Raw genomic sequence first — 17,599 nt, forward strand, 5'->3', positions numbered from 1 at the left:
CTCCCACCACTGCTCTTTTCCCTTTACTATTTCTTATTTCTACCCAAATTGTTTCGTTATCCTGATCCTTTGAGCCAATATCATTTCGCTTTATTGCAGTGATTTCTTGCTTTATTAACATAGCCACCCCACCTCCTTTTCCTTCTTGCCTGTCTCTCCTAATTGTCGAATACCGTTGTATGTTTAATTCCCAGTCCTGGTCACCCTGCAGCCATGTTTCCGTAATTGCCACAATATCATAACCATACGTAATTATTTGTACCGTCAACTCATCAATTTTATTCCTAATACTACGTGCATTCAAATAAAGGACTTTCAAATATGTTTGACACTTATTTCCTACCTTTTCCTTTTGTACAACTTTACGCTTATCTCCGTACATTCTTTCCCCTCCTGACACACTCTGTCTTTTTATTCCTCCACTTTTACCTACATCTATTACCTTCTCCATTGTCTTTTTAATTATTTGCTCTCTAGAATCCTCCCCCCCCCCCCCCCACTAGTTAGTTTAAAGACCTCTCTGCAGCCCTAGTTATATGATTCACCAGGACACTAATCCCAGCCTGGTTCAGGTGAAGCCCGTCCCTCCGGAACAGTTCTCTCCTGTCCCAGTACTGGTGCCAGTGTCCCAAGAAGCAAAACCCACTTCTCCCACACCAGTCTTTGAGCCACGCATTTAACTCCCTAATTTTATTTAACCTAGCCAAATTTGCTCGTGGCTCAGGTAATAATCCAGAGATTATTACCCCTGAGGTTCTGTTTTTTAATTTGACCCCTAGCTGCTCATATTCCTGTAACAGAACCTTCTTCCTTGTCCTATCTATGTCATTGGTACCGATGTGTATTAAGCCAACTGGATCCTCCCCCTCCCACTGCAAGTTTCTCTCCAGCCCAGAAGAGATGTCCTTAACCCTGGCACCAGGCTGGCAACATAGCCTTCGGGACTCTCGCTCTCGGTTGCAGAGAACCCTATCTATCCCCCTGACGATACTGTCCCCTATTACTACAACATTTCTATTGACTCCCCCCTCTGGAATGGCCCCCCACTCCATGGTGCTATGGGCAGGTTGCTCATCCTCCCCACAGTCCCTGCTCCTGCCCTCACAGGGAGTTAAAGCCTCGAATCTGTTGGACAAGAGCAAGGCCTGCATCTCTTCCAGCCCTACCTCCTGGATTCCCCTACTTGCCTCACTCATAGCCACACCATCCTGTGCTTGACTGCAATCTACATTAGTTAATCTATTAGGTGTGGCTATCTCCTGGTACACAGAGTCCAGGTAACTATCCCCCTCCCTGATGTGTCGCAGTGTCTGAAGCTCGGACTGCAGCTCATCAATATGAAGCTGGATTTCCTCGAGCAACAAACACTTGCTGCAAATGTAGTCGCCGTGTCCCTCAATGGGGTCCACCGGTTCCCACATCTCGCAGCAGTAACACATCACCTGCTCCATGCTATATAGTTAATTTAATGTACTAGTATTAGTTATGCAAGAACCCTTTGCCCCAATACAGCTAACTATCACACTATTTAACAATACTTTTAAAGTTATAAGTGTAAAAGGAAGCAGGACTACTTACCAATACTTACCAAGCGACTAGCTGTGAGAGCTCTGCAGCTCCGGTCTTCCTCGCCTCGCCCGGTTCCGCCGAAGCCCGTTGAGCCAAAGCCCTTAGGCCTCCACTCTACTCCCGGCTCACTCCACTGCCCGCAATGACGCTGCCCACTGTATTGGGCTGTGTTCCTTTTAAATCTCCCGCACTTCACTGCCCGACGTCACACGCCTGCACAGTCCCGCCTCTCTCAACTCAGATGAAAACCGGTAAAATTCAAAATGGCTTCCGCCTCACTCTTGCTCCGATTCTCAGAAGTCCTTCTCCGAAAATCTGAAAGGAGTGAAATTTTACCCCTTATCAAAGGAAATTATAATCAATGTCGATTAGTAACTCAATTTCGATGGTCAATAAACGGGATAAAATATTTAGGTATTGGAGTTGATAATGATGTAAAAAATTTATATAAACAAAATTATTTGCCATTATTAAAAAAAAGAGGATCTTGATAAATGGATGATGTTACCAATAACATTAATAGGTAGAGTTAATGCTGTAAAAATGAATATATTTCCTAGATTGCAATATTTATTTCAAACTTTACCAATACAATTACCTCAGAAGTTTTTTCAAGAACTGAATAAATATGTAAGGAAATTTCTTTGGAAAGGAAAGATGTCAAGAATATCATTGGAAAAATTGACATGTAAATTTGATTTAGGAGGGTTACAACTTCCAAATTTTAAGAATTATTATAAAGCAAATCAACTTAGATTTATTGCGTCTTTTTTTGATGAAGAAAAACCGGCATGGATTAGAATAGAATTAGATAAGATAGGAGAAAATATACCAGAAGATTATATATGTAAATGGGAATCTAAATGGATACGGGAAAAAAAGAATCTCCTGTATTAAGACACTTGATTGATTTATGGAATAAGGTAACTATGGACGATGAGATAAAGAAATCTTTATTAGCAAAAAGAACTTTAATTCAAAATAGGCTTATTCCTTTTAGAATAGATAATAAACTTTTACATAATTGGTTCCAAAAGGGGATTAAATATATAGGTGATTGTTTTGAAGGAGGTATATTGATGTCGTTTGATCAATTAAAAAATAGATATAAAATATCAAATAACACTCTGTTCTGTTATTTTCAATTAAAGGCTTATTTACGAGAAAAGCTGGGTCAAACAACGTTGATGCCAAAATCTAGTGAAATAGAAATATTAATTCAAAAAGGTAAAATTAAAAAAATTACATCTTGTATGTATAATTTGATTCAAAATCAGACAATTAAATCAGGAATTCATAAATCAAGACAAAAATGGGAATTTGATTTGAATGTTAAAATTGATGGAAAAAACTGGTCAAGATTATGTTCTGATAGTATGAGAAATACAATAAATGTTCGACTTAGATTAATACAATATAATTTTTTACATCAATTATATATAACACCACAGAAAATAAATAGGTTAAATTCAAATATGTCTGACCAATGTTTTCGATGTAATCAAGAAATTGGTACTTTTTTTACATTCTACTTGGTCGTTTTAAAATTCAACCATTTTGGATAAATCTAAAACTTTTATTGGAACAAATTACTGGAGTACAACTCCCACATAGTCCAGTATTATTTTTATTAGGAGACATTGAAGGGACAATACCGAAACTTAAATTGAATAAGTATCAGAACAAATTGATAAAAATTGCATTGGCAGTAGCCAAAAAAGTTATTGCAGTTACTTGGAAATCTGATTTATATTTAACTATGGATCGTTGGAATAATGAAATACATAGTTGCATTCCACTTGAAAAAATTAAATACAATCTAAGAAATGAATATGATATATTTTTGAAAATTTGGCTCCCATACCTACAAAAGATAGGATTAAATACATAGGTCCTTTGAAGATAAAATTATAAAGTAATTGGGGAAAGTAAAAATATTAAAATTATTTTGAACTCCATGGAGCATGTGGGGATCCTCCGATATCCAGGCAAACTTTCTCTTTTTTTCTCTCTCTTTAGATAAGGTTTAAGGGGGGAGGGGGGAGGGTTAATATTATTTCTCTCACTATTTATCGTCACATTTATTCTTTGTAATTTTCGGACCGAGATGAGGAAAAACTTCTTCACACAGAGAGTGGAGAATCTATGGAATTCTCTGCTACAGGAAACAGTTGAGGCCAGTTCATTGGCTATATTTGGATATGGCCCTTGTGGCTAAAGGGATTGGGGGTATGGAGAGAAAGCAGGTACAGGGTTCTGAGTTGGATGATCAGCCATGATCATACTGAATGGCGGTGCAGGCTCGAAGGGCCGAATGGCCTACTCCTGCACCTATTTTCTATGTTTCTATCCACTGTCAACCCTTTAAATATCATTTGCCAGTCTGTCTTAGCTAATTCACATCTCATATCTTCAAAGTTGCCCTTCTTTAAGTTCAGAACATTTGGTTCTGAATTAACTATGTCACTCTCCATCTTAATGAAGTATTCCACCATATTATGGTCTCTCTTACACAAGGGGCCTCACATGACAAGATTGCTAATTAACCCTTCCTCATTGCTCAATACCCAGTCTAGAATGGCCTGCTCTCTAGTTGGTTCCTCGACATGTTGGTTCAGAAAACCATCCCGCACACATTCTAAGAAATCCTCTTCCTCTGCACCCTTACCAATTTGGTTTACCCAATCTATATGTAGATTGAAGTCACCCATTATAACTGATGTTTCTTTTTTGCACGCATTTCCAATTTCCTGTTTAATGCCATCCCCAACTTCACTACTACTGTTAGGTGGCCTGCACACAACTCCCACCAGCGTTTTATGCCCCTTAGTGTTACGCAGCTCTACCCATATCGATTCCACATCCTCCAGGCTAATGTCCTTCCTTTCTATTGCGTTAATCTCTTCTCTAACCAGCAACGCTACCCCACCCCCTTTTCTTTCCTGTCTTTCCCGCCTGAATATTGAATATCCCTGGATGTTGAGCTCCCATTCTTGGTCATTCTGGAGCCATGTCTCTGTGATCCCAACTATATCATATTCATTAATAACTATCTACACATTCAATTCATCCACCTTATTACGAATGCTCCTTGCATTGACACACAAAGCCTTCAGGCTTGTTTTTACAACACTCTTAGCCCTGATACAATTATGTTGAAAAGTGGCTCTTTTTGATTTTTACCCTGGATTTGACTGCCTGCCACTTTTACTTTTCACCTTACTACTTTTTGCTTCTGCTCTCATTTTGCACCCCTCTGTCTCTCTGCACTTGTTCCCATCCCCCTGCCACATTAGTTTCAATCCTCCTGAACAACAGTAGCAAACGCTCCCCCTAGGATTAGGAGGAGGGACAGCCCTCAGTGATTCCTGGGTATGCACCCTGGAAGCCTCAAGAAATGATAATGATCATGAATCAGGCCCCAGATAGAAAAGAAAAACCAGCACAGTTTGCTCAGTGTGTCCACAGTACTACACAAAAGTTTAATGTGACTCCGCAAGATTTATTTGGTCTCTGCTGCATGATTCTCTCAGCTGATGAGGGGTGGAAATGGAAGGCAGAATTGAGATACCAAACCTATCAGCAGTCACAGGCGGAAAAACATAATGAGAATGAACAGATGGACCAAATCATTCAAGCTTTGGAAAGGGCTCTCCAGCAACCTGCAAACATCACTAAAGTACCTGAATGCAAACATAAGGCTGGGAAATCAGGACCAGACTATTGAGAGCGATTTGTGGTCTGCTACGGCACCTTCGCAGGAGACCAAGCAAATCTGTCCCCCCCAGTTTAATGCCCTACTGCTCCAATGCTTACCAACGAAGTTAGCCAACATGATTAAAACAAATAATATGGATTGGACTGACAATGACCGAAATCAAATGTGACGAGCTTTGACATATCATTAGGACCCAACTTTCGAATCTCGATCAACCCCGAAGGGAACTAATATTAAAGCTGAATATGCTCAGCGGGAAGAAGGACGCGAGCGGGCTATATCTGAGGAACAGAAATGGGAGAAAAAACCTAGCACGGGACAGGTAGGGACAACAACCCGTTTAGAAACTGACAAGAAGATGCTTCCAACCATGAGTGCCAACCCTCAGGAAGAGCCCAATGTAATATTGCAAGTTGCTGGAAATCCAGTTCCGTTTATGATTGATATGAGGCAACCACAACCACTCTCGATCAGGAACAAGTATTGGAAAAGGGATTCCAGCTATCAGACATTATAATCACTCTGTCAGGGTTCGAAGGCACGGAACGTACGTATTCATGTACCCAGCCACTGCAGGTGGAATTCCAGGGGTGCCAGTGTGAGGTTTCATTTACAGTCACCACCAGATGGGGGGGGGGTGTAATCTAGCAGGGAGAGACTTGCTCTGTCTGTTGGAAGTCGAGATTCTTTGCACAGACAATGCTGTCACCCTTGACAGGGGAACAACCGACAGCTTCCCCAGTTTCCGACCCCAAGTGGAGGGCACTTAATTTAGACTCCACTCCTTCTGCCAGCAGCCGACCCTCATGTGACTCTGTGCTTTGACCCTACGGGGTGCGCCACTGAGGAAAGCCAATATTATGCACCCCTCGATGGACAGAATTTCCCAGTCACGGTGATTAGACAGGTTAAAGGAAGAGACGGTATTGCATTACTGGCTGAATTTCCGGATTTCCTTTGGCGACAGACAGAACTGGTGGTTCCCCATACCACTGTTAGTGTTTGCCCTGGGTTCAAGCCAAAGAGCCCAGGGTTCCTGGCCTACACCCTAACGAAACAAGCCTCCAGCACCGAGGGAGACTGGCAAGACTTGGCCGCGGGTCTAGTCTAATACGGGAAGGAGTCTGAGGTGAAGACGGGATATCTGGTAAGACAACCTTTTAATAGTGTCCAATCCCAAGATGCTGTATCCCATCTCTGTGTAATCTCAGGCCAAGAAATCTGTCGCACCAACTGTCCCCCTGTCTGGATCACCACAAAAGAAGGACAGACTCTCCCATCCATTTAGCAATATCCCCTCAATCCCGAGGCAACGTTTTATGAGGAAGGAAGCTCCTTTGTGGATCCAGCAGGAAAACGATATCCTGGCTATGTGATAGTGATGGACAGTGAAGTAATTGAGCAAGCCTCTTTTGAAGCAGCTGTCTCTGCCCAGAAGGCTGAGCTGTTTGCTCTGACTCGTGCCTGTATCCCAGCAACAGACTAAAGTGGGAACGTTTATACAGACTCCCGTTATGCATTTGGAATTGTACATGACTACGGGGCTCTCTGGGAACATGGGGATTCCTGACTTCCTCTGGCCACCCCATTAGTAATGCCACTTACTGTAAACAACTTACTCACCGCTCTACAGCTACCTCGAGTTTTGTTCTTCTCAGGGGGATGCCTCTGAGGAGGAGTGAAAACTGTGGTCCCAGATGGGGGTGCCAGAAGGACCACGACCTAGGTTTTTGGATCACCCAAGTGGGACAGGTTTGTGTTCCTACACAGTTTTTACCAATACTGGTCGATTATATACATAATTGTACACACCTGGGAAAGGAGGGAATGGTTGGTAACCTGTACCCTGCACACCGGGTACGACTCCCTTGCCAGGTGGACCTTTTTGTGTCTACAAGTTGATTTTATTGAATTGCCTAGAGTACATTGATATAGATACTGCTTAGATATTATAGATGTGTTTAGTAGATGGGTTGAAGCTGTTCCAACTACCAATAATACTGTTATGACTGTTGTGAAGGTATTATTACGGGAAATACTTCCCGGGTACGGCCGGGCAGAGATGCTGAGCTCTGACAATGACCCACACTTCGTGATGAAAGTAAACAAAGGCATACGTAATGAACTAGCTATCAAGCAACAATTCCACTGTGTACACCACCCATGGGCCACTGGCACAGTGGAGAGAGCCAATGGCACTCTGAAGAGTAAATTGGCCAAACTAACAGTGGAGACTGGACTCGTTTGAAGGTCCTACCGTCACCCAGTTCCATATGAGGGTTACCCCACAGGGGAAAACAGGGTTGTCACCAGCTGAAATTATTTATGGATGGCCCATGATGACACCCTGGGGACTAAGACCTTGTGTACCATTGCTCCTAGAAAGTCTACCGGCAAAATTGGATATTCATACCCGAGGGGAAGACATGGGGACATATATATGCCAACTAACCAAAATTTTCCAAGCATGCATTCACAGGTACGACAGGCTTACAAGGAAGAGAACTACTCTGCAGAGGGGAACCTGGGATATTTTTTTCCTGACAAACAACTGGGATTGAGGGAATCTTGGACCTCGGTGGAGAGGACCATATCAGGTGTTGCCGACCACTCCCATGGCTGTGAAAGTGAAGGGGCAATCTCGGTGGATACATCAATTAGGTGCCAAACATGTTACTGAAGGAACTGTGTAGAAGGGCTCTCTCGGACTAATGGGAATGTATTGGTTGTTAGTGGTGTTCATGTTTATGTCTTTGAGAGGGCTCACCCCAGCATCCGGGGGCCCCCATGTTAACACATTTCTGTCTTTCTGTCATACCTATGCCAAACAGGTAGAACTAGGGGCCTGCTGGGTTTGTGCTGAAATTCCACAGCATGGTAAAACTATGGTTCCAATGTCAGTAATCCTGCTCAACCAGAGTGAGGAACTCTCAGCCTGGGCTTTCTCAAATAACATCTGGGGAAGTGAGATGAGGACCTGTGGTCCAGTCATAGATGACCGTGGCTGTCAGTGTTTTGAGGAATGGTGTCTCAGGCCCCCACCAAACAGAACTTCCTATACTGGGAAACATGCGTCCTGGCCATACTTGCAGGTGCCCAGCAGCTGAGAGGAACAACTGAGACTGATTGATTTTGGATGATTACTTTTCTCTCCTATGGAGTAGCCAGGAATTCATGAGAGATTATCAATTTGGATACAGCACTTGAGGAGCTGGCCACAATACTGCAGGGGCCCTGACAGAAACACAGGCCCAAGTAACAGAAATATCCACTGAAATTATTGCAATATGACAAACAGTCCTACAGAATTGTATGGCTTTAGATTTTATCCTAGCTGAGAAAGGGGGAACCTGTGCTATTATTGACACAGAATGTTGAACCTATATCCCTGATGAATCTGCTAACATTACATCCCTCTCCGAGCACACTGCAAAGGAGATTGACAGCATCAAGAAAGTAGGGCAGGATTTACACGGGTTCACCGAAGGATCGAAACGGTGATCTTGAAGGCCTGTTTGGTAATATGTGGGGCATGATACTGCATTATGGCCTAATAGTTGTACATATCTTTGTTATAATTACTGTTGTACACTGTCATTAACCACTGAGAAGTCAAAGCTATACTCGGTTGCTTTCTCTGTAAAAAGTTACTGCTTTGTTGATCATGTAATGATCTAAAAGATGGAATGATAAAGTATGTAAAAGGGTTAACACTTCATTAAACAATAGCAGCCTGTTTTTCTGAAAGAAACTGCTGATGAACAACAGATGTGCTAAGCCATGCTGAGCCATGTTTCTTCTTGAGGGTAGCTAGCTAGGGTTTCAGGATGCTTATCTCCATGTGCACTCATGCGAAGAGATAGGACAGCTTCAGTCTGTTCTGTGTCTGGAAGCCATTATGACTGTTCTGTAATTTGTCTATAGGGGCGGTTCATGTAATAAATATCTTTGGCTCCAGCCTGTGTTGCGTGGGGAGTATCTGGATGGATATATCTGTGGTGTAAGGGGAATTGTTAGTCAGTTAGTGGATTGGGTGGGGACAGTCATCGACTGTGCCTGTCTGAGTGACCAACTGAGTAAGCCTCAGGTGCTTGGAACAAAGCGTTTGTACTTATACGGTCTCTGAGTAACTCTCTCCGAATTCAACTTCCACAGAATAGGAGTGGTTTTAAAGGGCTGGAAGCTGGAAGCTCATTACCAGACCTGGAGTGATTGCAACTGGGTCTGACAGAGGCATAAATGGTTCTTCTGGGCACATTCAGTCTCACTCCAACTATACCCCACCTTCCCTTATACAGGTATGTAATGTCTTAAGGATCAGTGCTTGAGTAAATGAGACTCACCAAACTTTCTCCTGACTGAATAAATGGAATCTCCGAGTCTCTTGAGGCAGAGCTGTTCTCTCCAGTTAATGCTTTCAGTCCTCAGGCTGGTTCACTTGTTGCTGTTCCCTCGTCTTCAGCCGTGGTTTGCTGCTAGTTGGGCTTTTTCTTCCAATGAACCTCTCACCGCAGGTCTAACTTTAACCAGAGAGATAATGAAGCACAATAACAATAAAAAGGAGAACCAAACATTTCTGGTTAATGTTACTAAGAACAAAACGTTGAAGGCTGATATAATGATCTCAGTAAACATTTTTTTATTGTCATTCACACATCACAAAATGATACGGGATAAGGAGGAGCCATCATTCAGTCAGGAACAGAATTAGATGATTCGATCCATCTGGTCTGCCCCACCATTTAACCACAGCTGATTTTCATTCCAACACCATATTCCTGCCTTCCTCCTGTAACCCTGAGCTACTCAGCAATCAGGAATATGTTAATCTCTGTCATAAATATACCCAAATGGCAGCTTCAACCAGCCTCTGTGGCAACAAATTCCACAGATCAGACATCTTCTGGCCAAAAAATTCTTCTCCTCTCAGTTTGAAAGGGAAGCTTCTTTATTCCAAGACTGTGCTGTCAGATCACAGTCTAATGGAGACATCCTCTCCATGTCCACTGTATCCAGGCTTTTCAGCAGTTGGTAGGTTTACTTAACCAAACATCCCCCCCCCCCCCCCCCCACACCGTCCCTCTGAACTCCACTGAGCACAGGTCCAGAGCCATCAAATGCTCTTCATACATAACGCCGAACATTCCTGAGATTATTTTTGTAAACCTTGTTCGCAGCAACTGTACTGAACACATTTCTAGGAATAACAAACTAATTGGTACCAGGGTAATTTGCAGGGGAAAGTTGTGGTTACTTTACTGTTCTACTATCACAGAGTGAGTCATTTCCATGTCCATATTAAAACCGGTACATTTCAGGAAACATAAACCAATCCAGAGTGAATGTAATAAAAATAAATTGGAATTACCAAACTGCTCAGCATGTAAGGAACATTGTGGAGAGAGGAACAATCTTTACAATTCAGGTTAAAAACATTTTGTCACGATGACTTCATTTTCAGTTTTTAATGCAGATCTCCAGCAACTTGAGATTCTGCCCGATTTCCACCACTTTATCCAGATTTGACTTCCACAACATGCGAGTGATTTTAAAGGGCTGGGCTGCTGGAAGCACATTACCAGACCTGCAGTGATTGCAACTGGGTCTGACAGAGGCATAAATGGTTCTTCTGGGCACATTCAGTCTCACCAACTATTTCCCACCTTCTATTGTACAGGTATGTAATGTATAAAGGACCAGTGTTTGAGTAAATGAGACTCACCAAACTTCCTCCTCACTGACTCACTGGGAACTTCAAGTCAGCTGATTCAGAGTTGTTCTCTCCAGTTGATGCTCTCAGTCCTCAGGCTGGTTCACTTGTTGCTATTCCCACATCTTCAGCCGTGGTTTGCTTCCAGTTGGGGTTTTTCTTCCAATAAACCTCTCACCGCAGGTCTAACATTAACCAGAGAGATAATGAAGCACATTAACAATGAAAAGGAGAACCAAACATTTCTGCTTAATGTTACTAAGAACAAAACTCACTGAAATTTAAATGTTGAAGCCAAATATAATCATCTCAGTGAACAATCTTTTATTGTCCCTCACACATCACAAAACAATATGGGATAAGAAGGAGCCATCATTCTGTCATGGTAATACATAAGACACAGGAACAGGATTAGGTGATTTGATCCATCTGGGCTATAAACGTGCAGGAGCAATGTGTGGTTAAGTGCCATGCTCAAGGATACAACGCACTGCCTGGCCTGAGGCTCAAACTCATGACCTTCAGATTGCTTAACCACTCGGCCACGTGCACATCACAGAAACCACTCTCCCCCCTAGACTTCCCAGTCCCTCGGTAAAGCAGGCAGTGAAATCAAAGATCCCCACAACCTGGAATGTTCTCCTTTCTCACCCACCCCAGTCCGGGAGAAGACACAACAGCCAGAAAGCTCAAGGACAAATGTGAGCAGCCTCAGGAAACGAGGCGAGTTCAGGGAAGTTAATGAACACAGTGGCGAAAATCACACTATGTGATCTTGTGTCACAAAGCGGAGGGCGGGGCAGATCTGTGGCACACAGCCTCACATGACCTATTGGCGGGACTTCCATTTCAACTCTGCGGAAATAGACAGCCTGGGCTCCTGGTTTGAATCATTCAATGCAGGTTAAGTGAAGTCCACACATTTTTGACAAGCCCAGATAATCGGAAAATAAATGAGTAATTAGTGATCAGTTCAGGGCTCACGGCCAACAATGGATCTCCCTGCTCGGGACTGGTCTCAATACTCAACAATGGGAACGCAATATCTTCGGCCCGCAGACAGTGATCCCGATCCCTGGCTCCCCCACCCAGAAGATGAGGACCCTTTCCCAATCCCACAGATGAAGTACTTCAGCACTGAGCGGAAATGAAAACACCGCCCAGCTGGAGACAGAGAGCATGCGCGAAGTGAGTGCCTCAGAAACAGATGGGCAGATGCTGCCCATCTGTTGTTAAATGGGAGGGGCAAATGTGATCATGTGACCAGTGGGGTCTCCCACCACTCTGTGGAAAGAAGCAAACCTGCCGCTCAGATCTCCTCTCACCTGAAATGTATCAGACATTTCAAGCCCCAGGAAAAATGTATCATCAGTCCACTCAGAATCACAATCAGGTTTATTATGAATGGCGTGTGTCAGAAAATTTGTTAACTGCGCAGCAGCAGTTCAATGCAATACATAATATAGAACAAAAAAACCCTAATTAAAATAATAAAAATAACTAAATCAATTACAGTATACATATATCTGGGGCCCTTACTCTTCATGATTTTTATGAATGACCTGGATGAGGAAGTGGAGGGATGGGTTAGTAAATTTGCTGATGACACAAAGGTTGGGGGAGTTGTGGATAGGGTGGAGAGCTATCAGAGGTTTCAGCGGGACATCAATAGGATGCAAAAATGGGCTAAGAAGTGGCAAATGGAGTTTAACCAGCATAAGTGTGAAGTGGTTCATTTTGTTAGGTCAAACATGACGGCAGAATATAGTATTAATGGTAAGACTCTTGGCAGTGTGGAGGATCAGAGGGATCTTGGGTTCCCAGTCCATAGGACATTCAAAGCTGCTACGCAGGTTGACTCTGTGGTTAAGAAGGCATATGGTGCATTGACCTTCCTCAATCGCGGGATTAAATTTAGGAGCCGAGAGGTAATGTTGCAGCTATATCTGATGCTGGTCACACCCCAATTTGCTCAATCTGGTTGCTTCACTACATGAAGCATGTGGAAACCATAGAAAGGTTGCAGAGATTTACACAGATGTTGCCTGGTTTGGGGAGCATGCTTTTTTAAAATTGTTTGAGTGAACTCGGCCTTTTCTACTTGGAGCAACGGAGGATGAGAGGTGACCTGATAGAGGTGTATAAGATGGTGAGAGGCATTGATCGTGTGGATAGTCAGAGACTTTTTCCCAGGTCTGAAATGGTTATGACAAGACAGCACAGGTTTAAGGTGCTCGTGTGTAGCTGCAGAGGAAATGATAGGGATAAGTTTTTTATTCAGAGAGTGGTGAGTGTGTGGAATTGGCTACCAGCAACGGTGGTGGAGGTGGGTATGATAGTGTCTTTTGGATAGGTACCTGGAGACACTGGAGAAAAATAAAGAAAAACTAGCTTAGAAAAATAGAGGGCTATGGGTAACCATAGTAATTCCGAAGGTAGGGACATGTTGGCACAACTTAGTGGGCCGAAGGGCTTGTATTGTGCTGTAGGTTTTCTATGTTTCTGTTGTTGTGAGTGATGAACAGACCTGATGGACAATGGGGTGCAGAGTTAACCATTCCCAACCGCCCTCCTGAGAACTACGAACTATTGCTGTTGTTATGCTGCTCATGAAAGAGAGAGATAAAGCCCAGGCAAGAACATCTGCTACAGATAAGAGGGGGAGAGAGACTGTTGATTTACTGTATTATGACTCTTCCTGGATTATTTACCTTCCACTACAAGATAGAGATAGATAGATAGATAGATAGATAGATAGATAGATAGATACTTTATTCATCCCCATGGGGAAATTCAACTTTTTTCCAATGTCCCATACACTTGTTGTAGCAAAACTAATTACATACAATACTTAACTCAGTAAAAAAATATGATATGCATCTAAATCACTATCTCAAAAAGCATTAATAATAGCTTTTAAAAAGTTCTTAAGTCCTGGCGGTTGAATTGTAAAGCCTAATGGCATTGGGGAGTATTGACCTCTTCATCCTGTCTGAGGAGCATTGCATCGATAGTAACCTGTCGCTGAAACTGTTTCTCTGTCTCTGGATGGTGCTATGTAGAGGATGTTCAGAGTTTTCCATAATTGACCGTAGCCTACTCAGCGCCCTTCGCTCAGCTACCGATGTTAAACTCTCCAGTATTTTGCCCACAACAGAGCCCGCCTTCCTTACCAGCTTATTAAGACGTGAGGTGTCCCTCTTCTTAATGCTTCCTCCCCAACACGCCACCACAAAGAAGAGGGCGCTCTCCACAACTGACCTATAGAACATCTTCAGCATCTCACTACAGACATTGAATGACGCCAACCTTCTAAGGAAGTACAGTCGACTCTGTGCCTTCCTGCACAAGGCATCTATGTTGGCAGTCCAGTCTAGCTTCTCATCTAACTGTACTCCCAGATACTTGTAGGTCTTAACCTGCTCCACACATTCTCCATTAATGATCACTGGCTCCATATGAGGCCTAGATCTCCTAAAGTCCACCACCATCTCCTTGGTCTTGGTGATATTGAGACGCAGGTAGTTTGAGTTGCACCATATCACAAAGGACTTCACTTTGCTCCTTAACATTCCTCAGGAGATAGCAGTAGTGGCCTGATTTGATGGACACGGTCATTCAGAGTTGATGGATAGCTGAGACCCTGTGAGTGGGGATAAAAGGCAGGTCTGGAGAGACACCCTTCAGACACCACCTTCGGAGACCGAACCAGGAGATCGGTCAGTAAAGCTCACAGTGTTACAGCAGGGCCAGTGGGGACTTGTGTGTGTGTCCACTCATGCCAGAGTGATGAGTCCACCACAGAAGAATGGTCTAGCTGAAGGAGGGAGGGGTCATAACTGAATGGCCATAACAATATGATGGATTAAGAAAGCCACAAAAGGTTTGCCTGCCGCAGCTGTTGCTGTTACATCTCGCTCGCTCTCACTCTCTCTCCAACGATTTCAATACAACAGCCATAACCACCTCAGCATTTATGAACTGAACTCTATACTTTCCTATGACAATTCATTTACCCCTAGACATCGATAGAGCTAGTTTATTATTGATTATTATTATTCCTACACTTTTAGGTTTATTACTGCTAACTTGTTTTATATGTATATTTGCAATTTTGATAGAGTATTGTGTAGTTTACTAATAAACACCTTTAGTTTGGTACCACCAGACTCCAACGGATTCTTCTTTCTCTGCTGGTCAGACACCCAGTTACGGGGTACGTAACACTGTGAATAAATTAAAAATCGTGCAACAAACAGAAATACTATATATTTTAAATGTGAGGTAGTGTTCAAGGGTTCAATATCCATTTAGCAATCGGATGGCAGAGGGGAAGAATCTGTTCCTGAATCACTGAGTGTGAGCGTTCAGACTTCTGCACCTCCTTACCTGCTGGTAACATTGAGAAAACCACATGCCCTGGGTGCTGGAGGTCCTTGATAATGGACGCTGCCTTTCTGAGACATGGCTTCTAATCCTCTGGTAATCTTATAAACGTCTATCCAGTCTCGCCCCAGCCGGCACAGCTCCGGAAAAACAACACAAGTTTGTCCAACCTCCTGTTATAGCTCAGGCCCTCTAATCCAGGCAATATCCTGGTAAACCTCTTCTGCGCCCTCTCCAAAGCCCCGACATCCGTCCGAAAATGGGAGCGACCAGAACTGTGTGAAACACTCTAGATGTGGTCGAATTAGTTTTATAAAGCTGCAATGCAAATTCCCGACTTTTGAACTCAATGCTTCAACTAATAACTTTAGGAGATCTAGGCCTCATATGGAGCCAGTGATCATTAATGGAGAATGTGTGGAGCAGGTTAAGACCTACAAGTATCTGGGAGTACAGTTAGACGAGAAGCTAGACTGGACTGCCAACACAGATGCCTTGTGCAGGAAGGCACAGAGTCGACTGTACTTCCTTAGAAGGTTGGCGTCATTCAATGTCTGCAGTGAGATGCTGAAGATGTTCTATAGGTCAGTTGTGGAAAGCGCCCTCTTCTTTGTGGTGGCGTGTTGGGGAGGAAGCATTAAGAAGAGGGACGCCTCACGTCTTAATAAGCTGGTAAGGAAGGCGGGCTCTGTCGTGGGCAAAGTACTGGAGAGTTTAACATCGGTAGCTGAGCGAAGGGCGCTGAGTAGGCTACGGTCAATTATGGAAAACCCTGAACATCCTCTACATAGAACCATCCAGAGACAGAGAAGCAGTTTCAGCGACAGGTTACTATCGATGCAATGCTCCTCAGACAGGATGAAGAGGTCAATACTCCCCAATGCCATTAGGCTTTACAATTCAACCGGCAGGACTTAAGAACTTTTTAAAAGCTATTATTAATGCTTTTTGAGATAGTGATTTAGATGCATATCATATTTTTACTGAGTTAAGTATTGTATGTAATTAGTTTTGCTACAACAAGTGTATGGGACATTGGAAAAAAGATTGAATTTCCCCATGGGGATGAATAAAGTATCTATCTATCTATCTAAAGACAACCATGCCATTTGCCTTCTTAACCACCCGATCAATCTCTGCAGTCTCTTTCAGGGAGTGATGAACTTGGAGTCTAAGATCCCTCTGATCATTAACACTGTTCAGGGTTTTGCATTTAACAGTGTACATTCGACCTACCGAGCTGCCAAGATGATCATCACTAATCAAATATCACTGAGATTTCTCAGGTCCTGTTGAATTTATTGCCAAGTGCACAAGTACGGGAAGGTACAGGTACAGAGAAACACTGACTTGTGGCAGCATCACAGGCGAGTACATTCAGATAACACACGGAACACAAATTATACAATTCTCTGTCAGTAACAATACAGAAACATGTTTTACTTCATCCTGCTAATAGGACCAGAACACCAGGGGCTGAGCGGCGGCTCATCTCAGACGGTTCGGTGTGAAGGTCTCACAACCCGGACCGACCCCGGCAGATTCTGTGAAGGAAGCGAGGCGAGGCCGCCAGTTCGGGAAAGTTCATCCCCTCCCCCTTCAGGTTTCACCGATCACCCTGTGTTTCTCTCTTCCCTCCCCACCCCCATCTTTTATTCTCCAGTCCTGCCGAAGGGTTTCGGCCGGTAATGTCGACTGTATTCTTCCCCTAGATTCTGCCCGGACTGCTGAGTTCCTCCAGCATTTTGTGCGCGTTGCTCGAATTTCCAGCAACTGCAGATTTTCTTTTGTTTTGAGTTCGGGAAAGTTAAGTCACTGCTCAACGTCAGACCTCCCCACTCGGGACCGGCTTCAATACTCACCGAAGGGAAATTGTTGGTGTTGCCCCGCAGAGAATAATCCGTCTCCGGCTCGCCGTCCAAGGGGGCGAGGACCCCCTCCGGATCCCGATCCCGAAACCGGACCCACCGCTGACCCACTTCCACAAAGAACGAAAAAAACATCACTGCCTTGCTCGGGCATGTGAGCATGCGCACTGTGCTTCATGCGGCACAGGCGGTGGGCGGGGCCACGGAAACAACCCCGCAAATGCTGCCTATCTGCAGTAAAACATGATCACGTGACGCTGGAGGGTCTCCCATGTGACCGGTGACTGTTCCTCGCCCTTCACATACTGCCCTACCCACTGCCGCATTTCCCAAATTATTTCATTATTT

General features: G+C 43.7%; 1 protein-coding gene across 1 annotated transcript; it reads right to left on the minus strand.

Moving 5' to 3' along the window:
- Positions 1-503: 503 nt before the first annotated feature.
- Positions 504-17,377, minus strand: LOC140720892 (uncharacterized). Its single transcript, XM_073035739.1, has 4 exons — positions 17,246-17,377; positions 11,010-11,182; positions 9,631-9,803; positions 504-1,884 (listed from the first exon to the last, which is right to left on the minus strand). Exon 4 carries the CDS (start codon positions 1,449-1,451, stop codon positions 504-506), a length of 948 nt encoding a protein of 315 aa, XP_072891840.1. The 5' UTR covers positions 1,452-1,884; positions 9,631-9,803; positions 11,010-11,182; positions 17,246-17,377.
- Between the last annotated feature and the right edge of the window lie 222 nt (positions 17,378-17,599).

Source organism: Hemitrygon akajei, unplaced genomic scaffold (assembly GCF_048418815.1).
Source record: "Hemitrygon akajei unplaced genomic scaffold, sHemAka1.3 Scf000048, whole genome shotgun sequence".
NCBI classification, from domain to species: Eukaryota; Metazoa; Chordata; class Chondrichthyes; order Myliobatiformes; family Dasyatidae; genus Hemitrygon; species Hemitrygon akajei.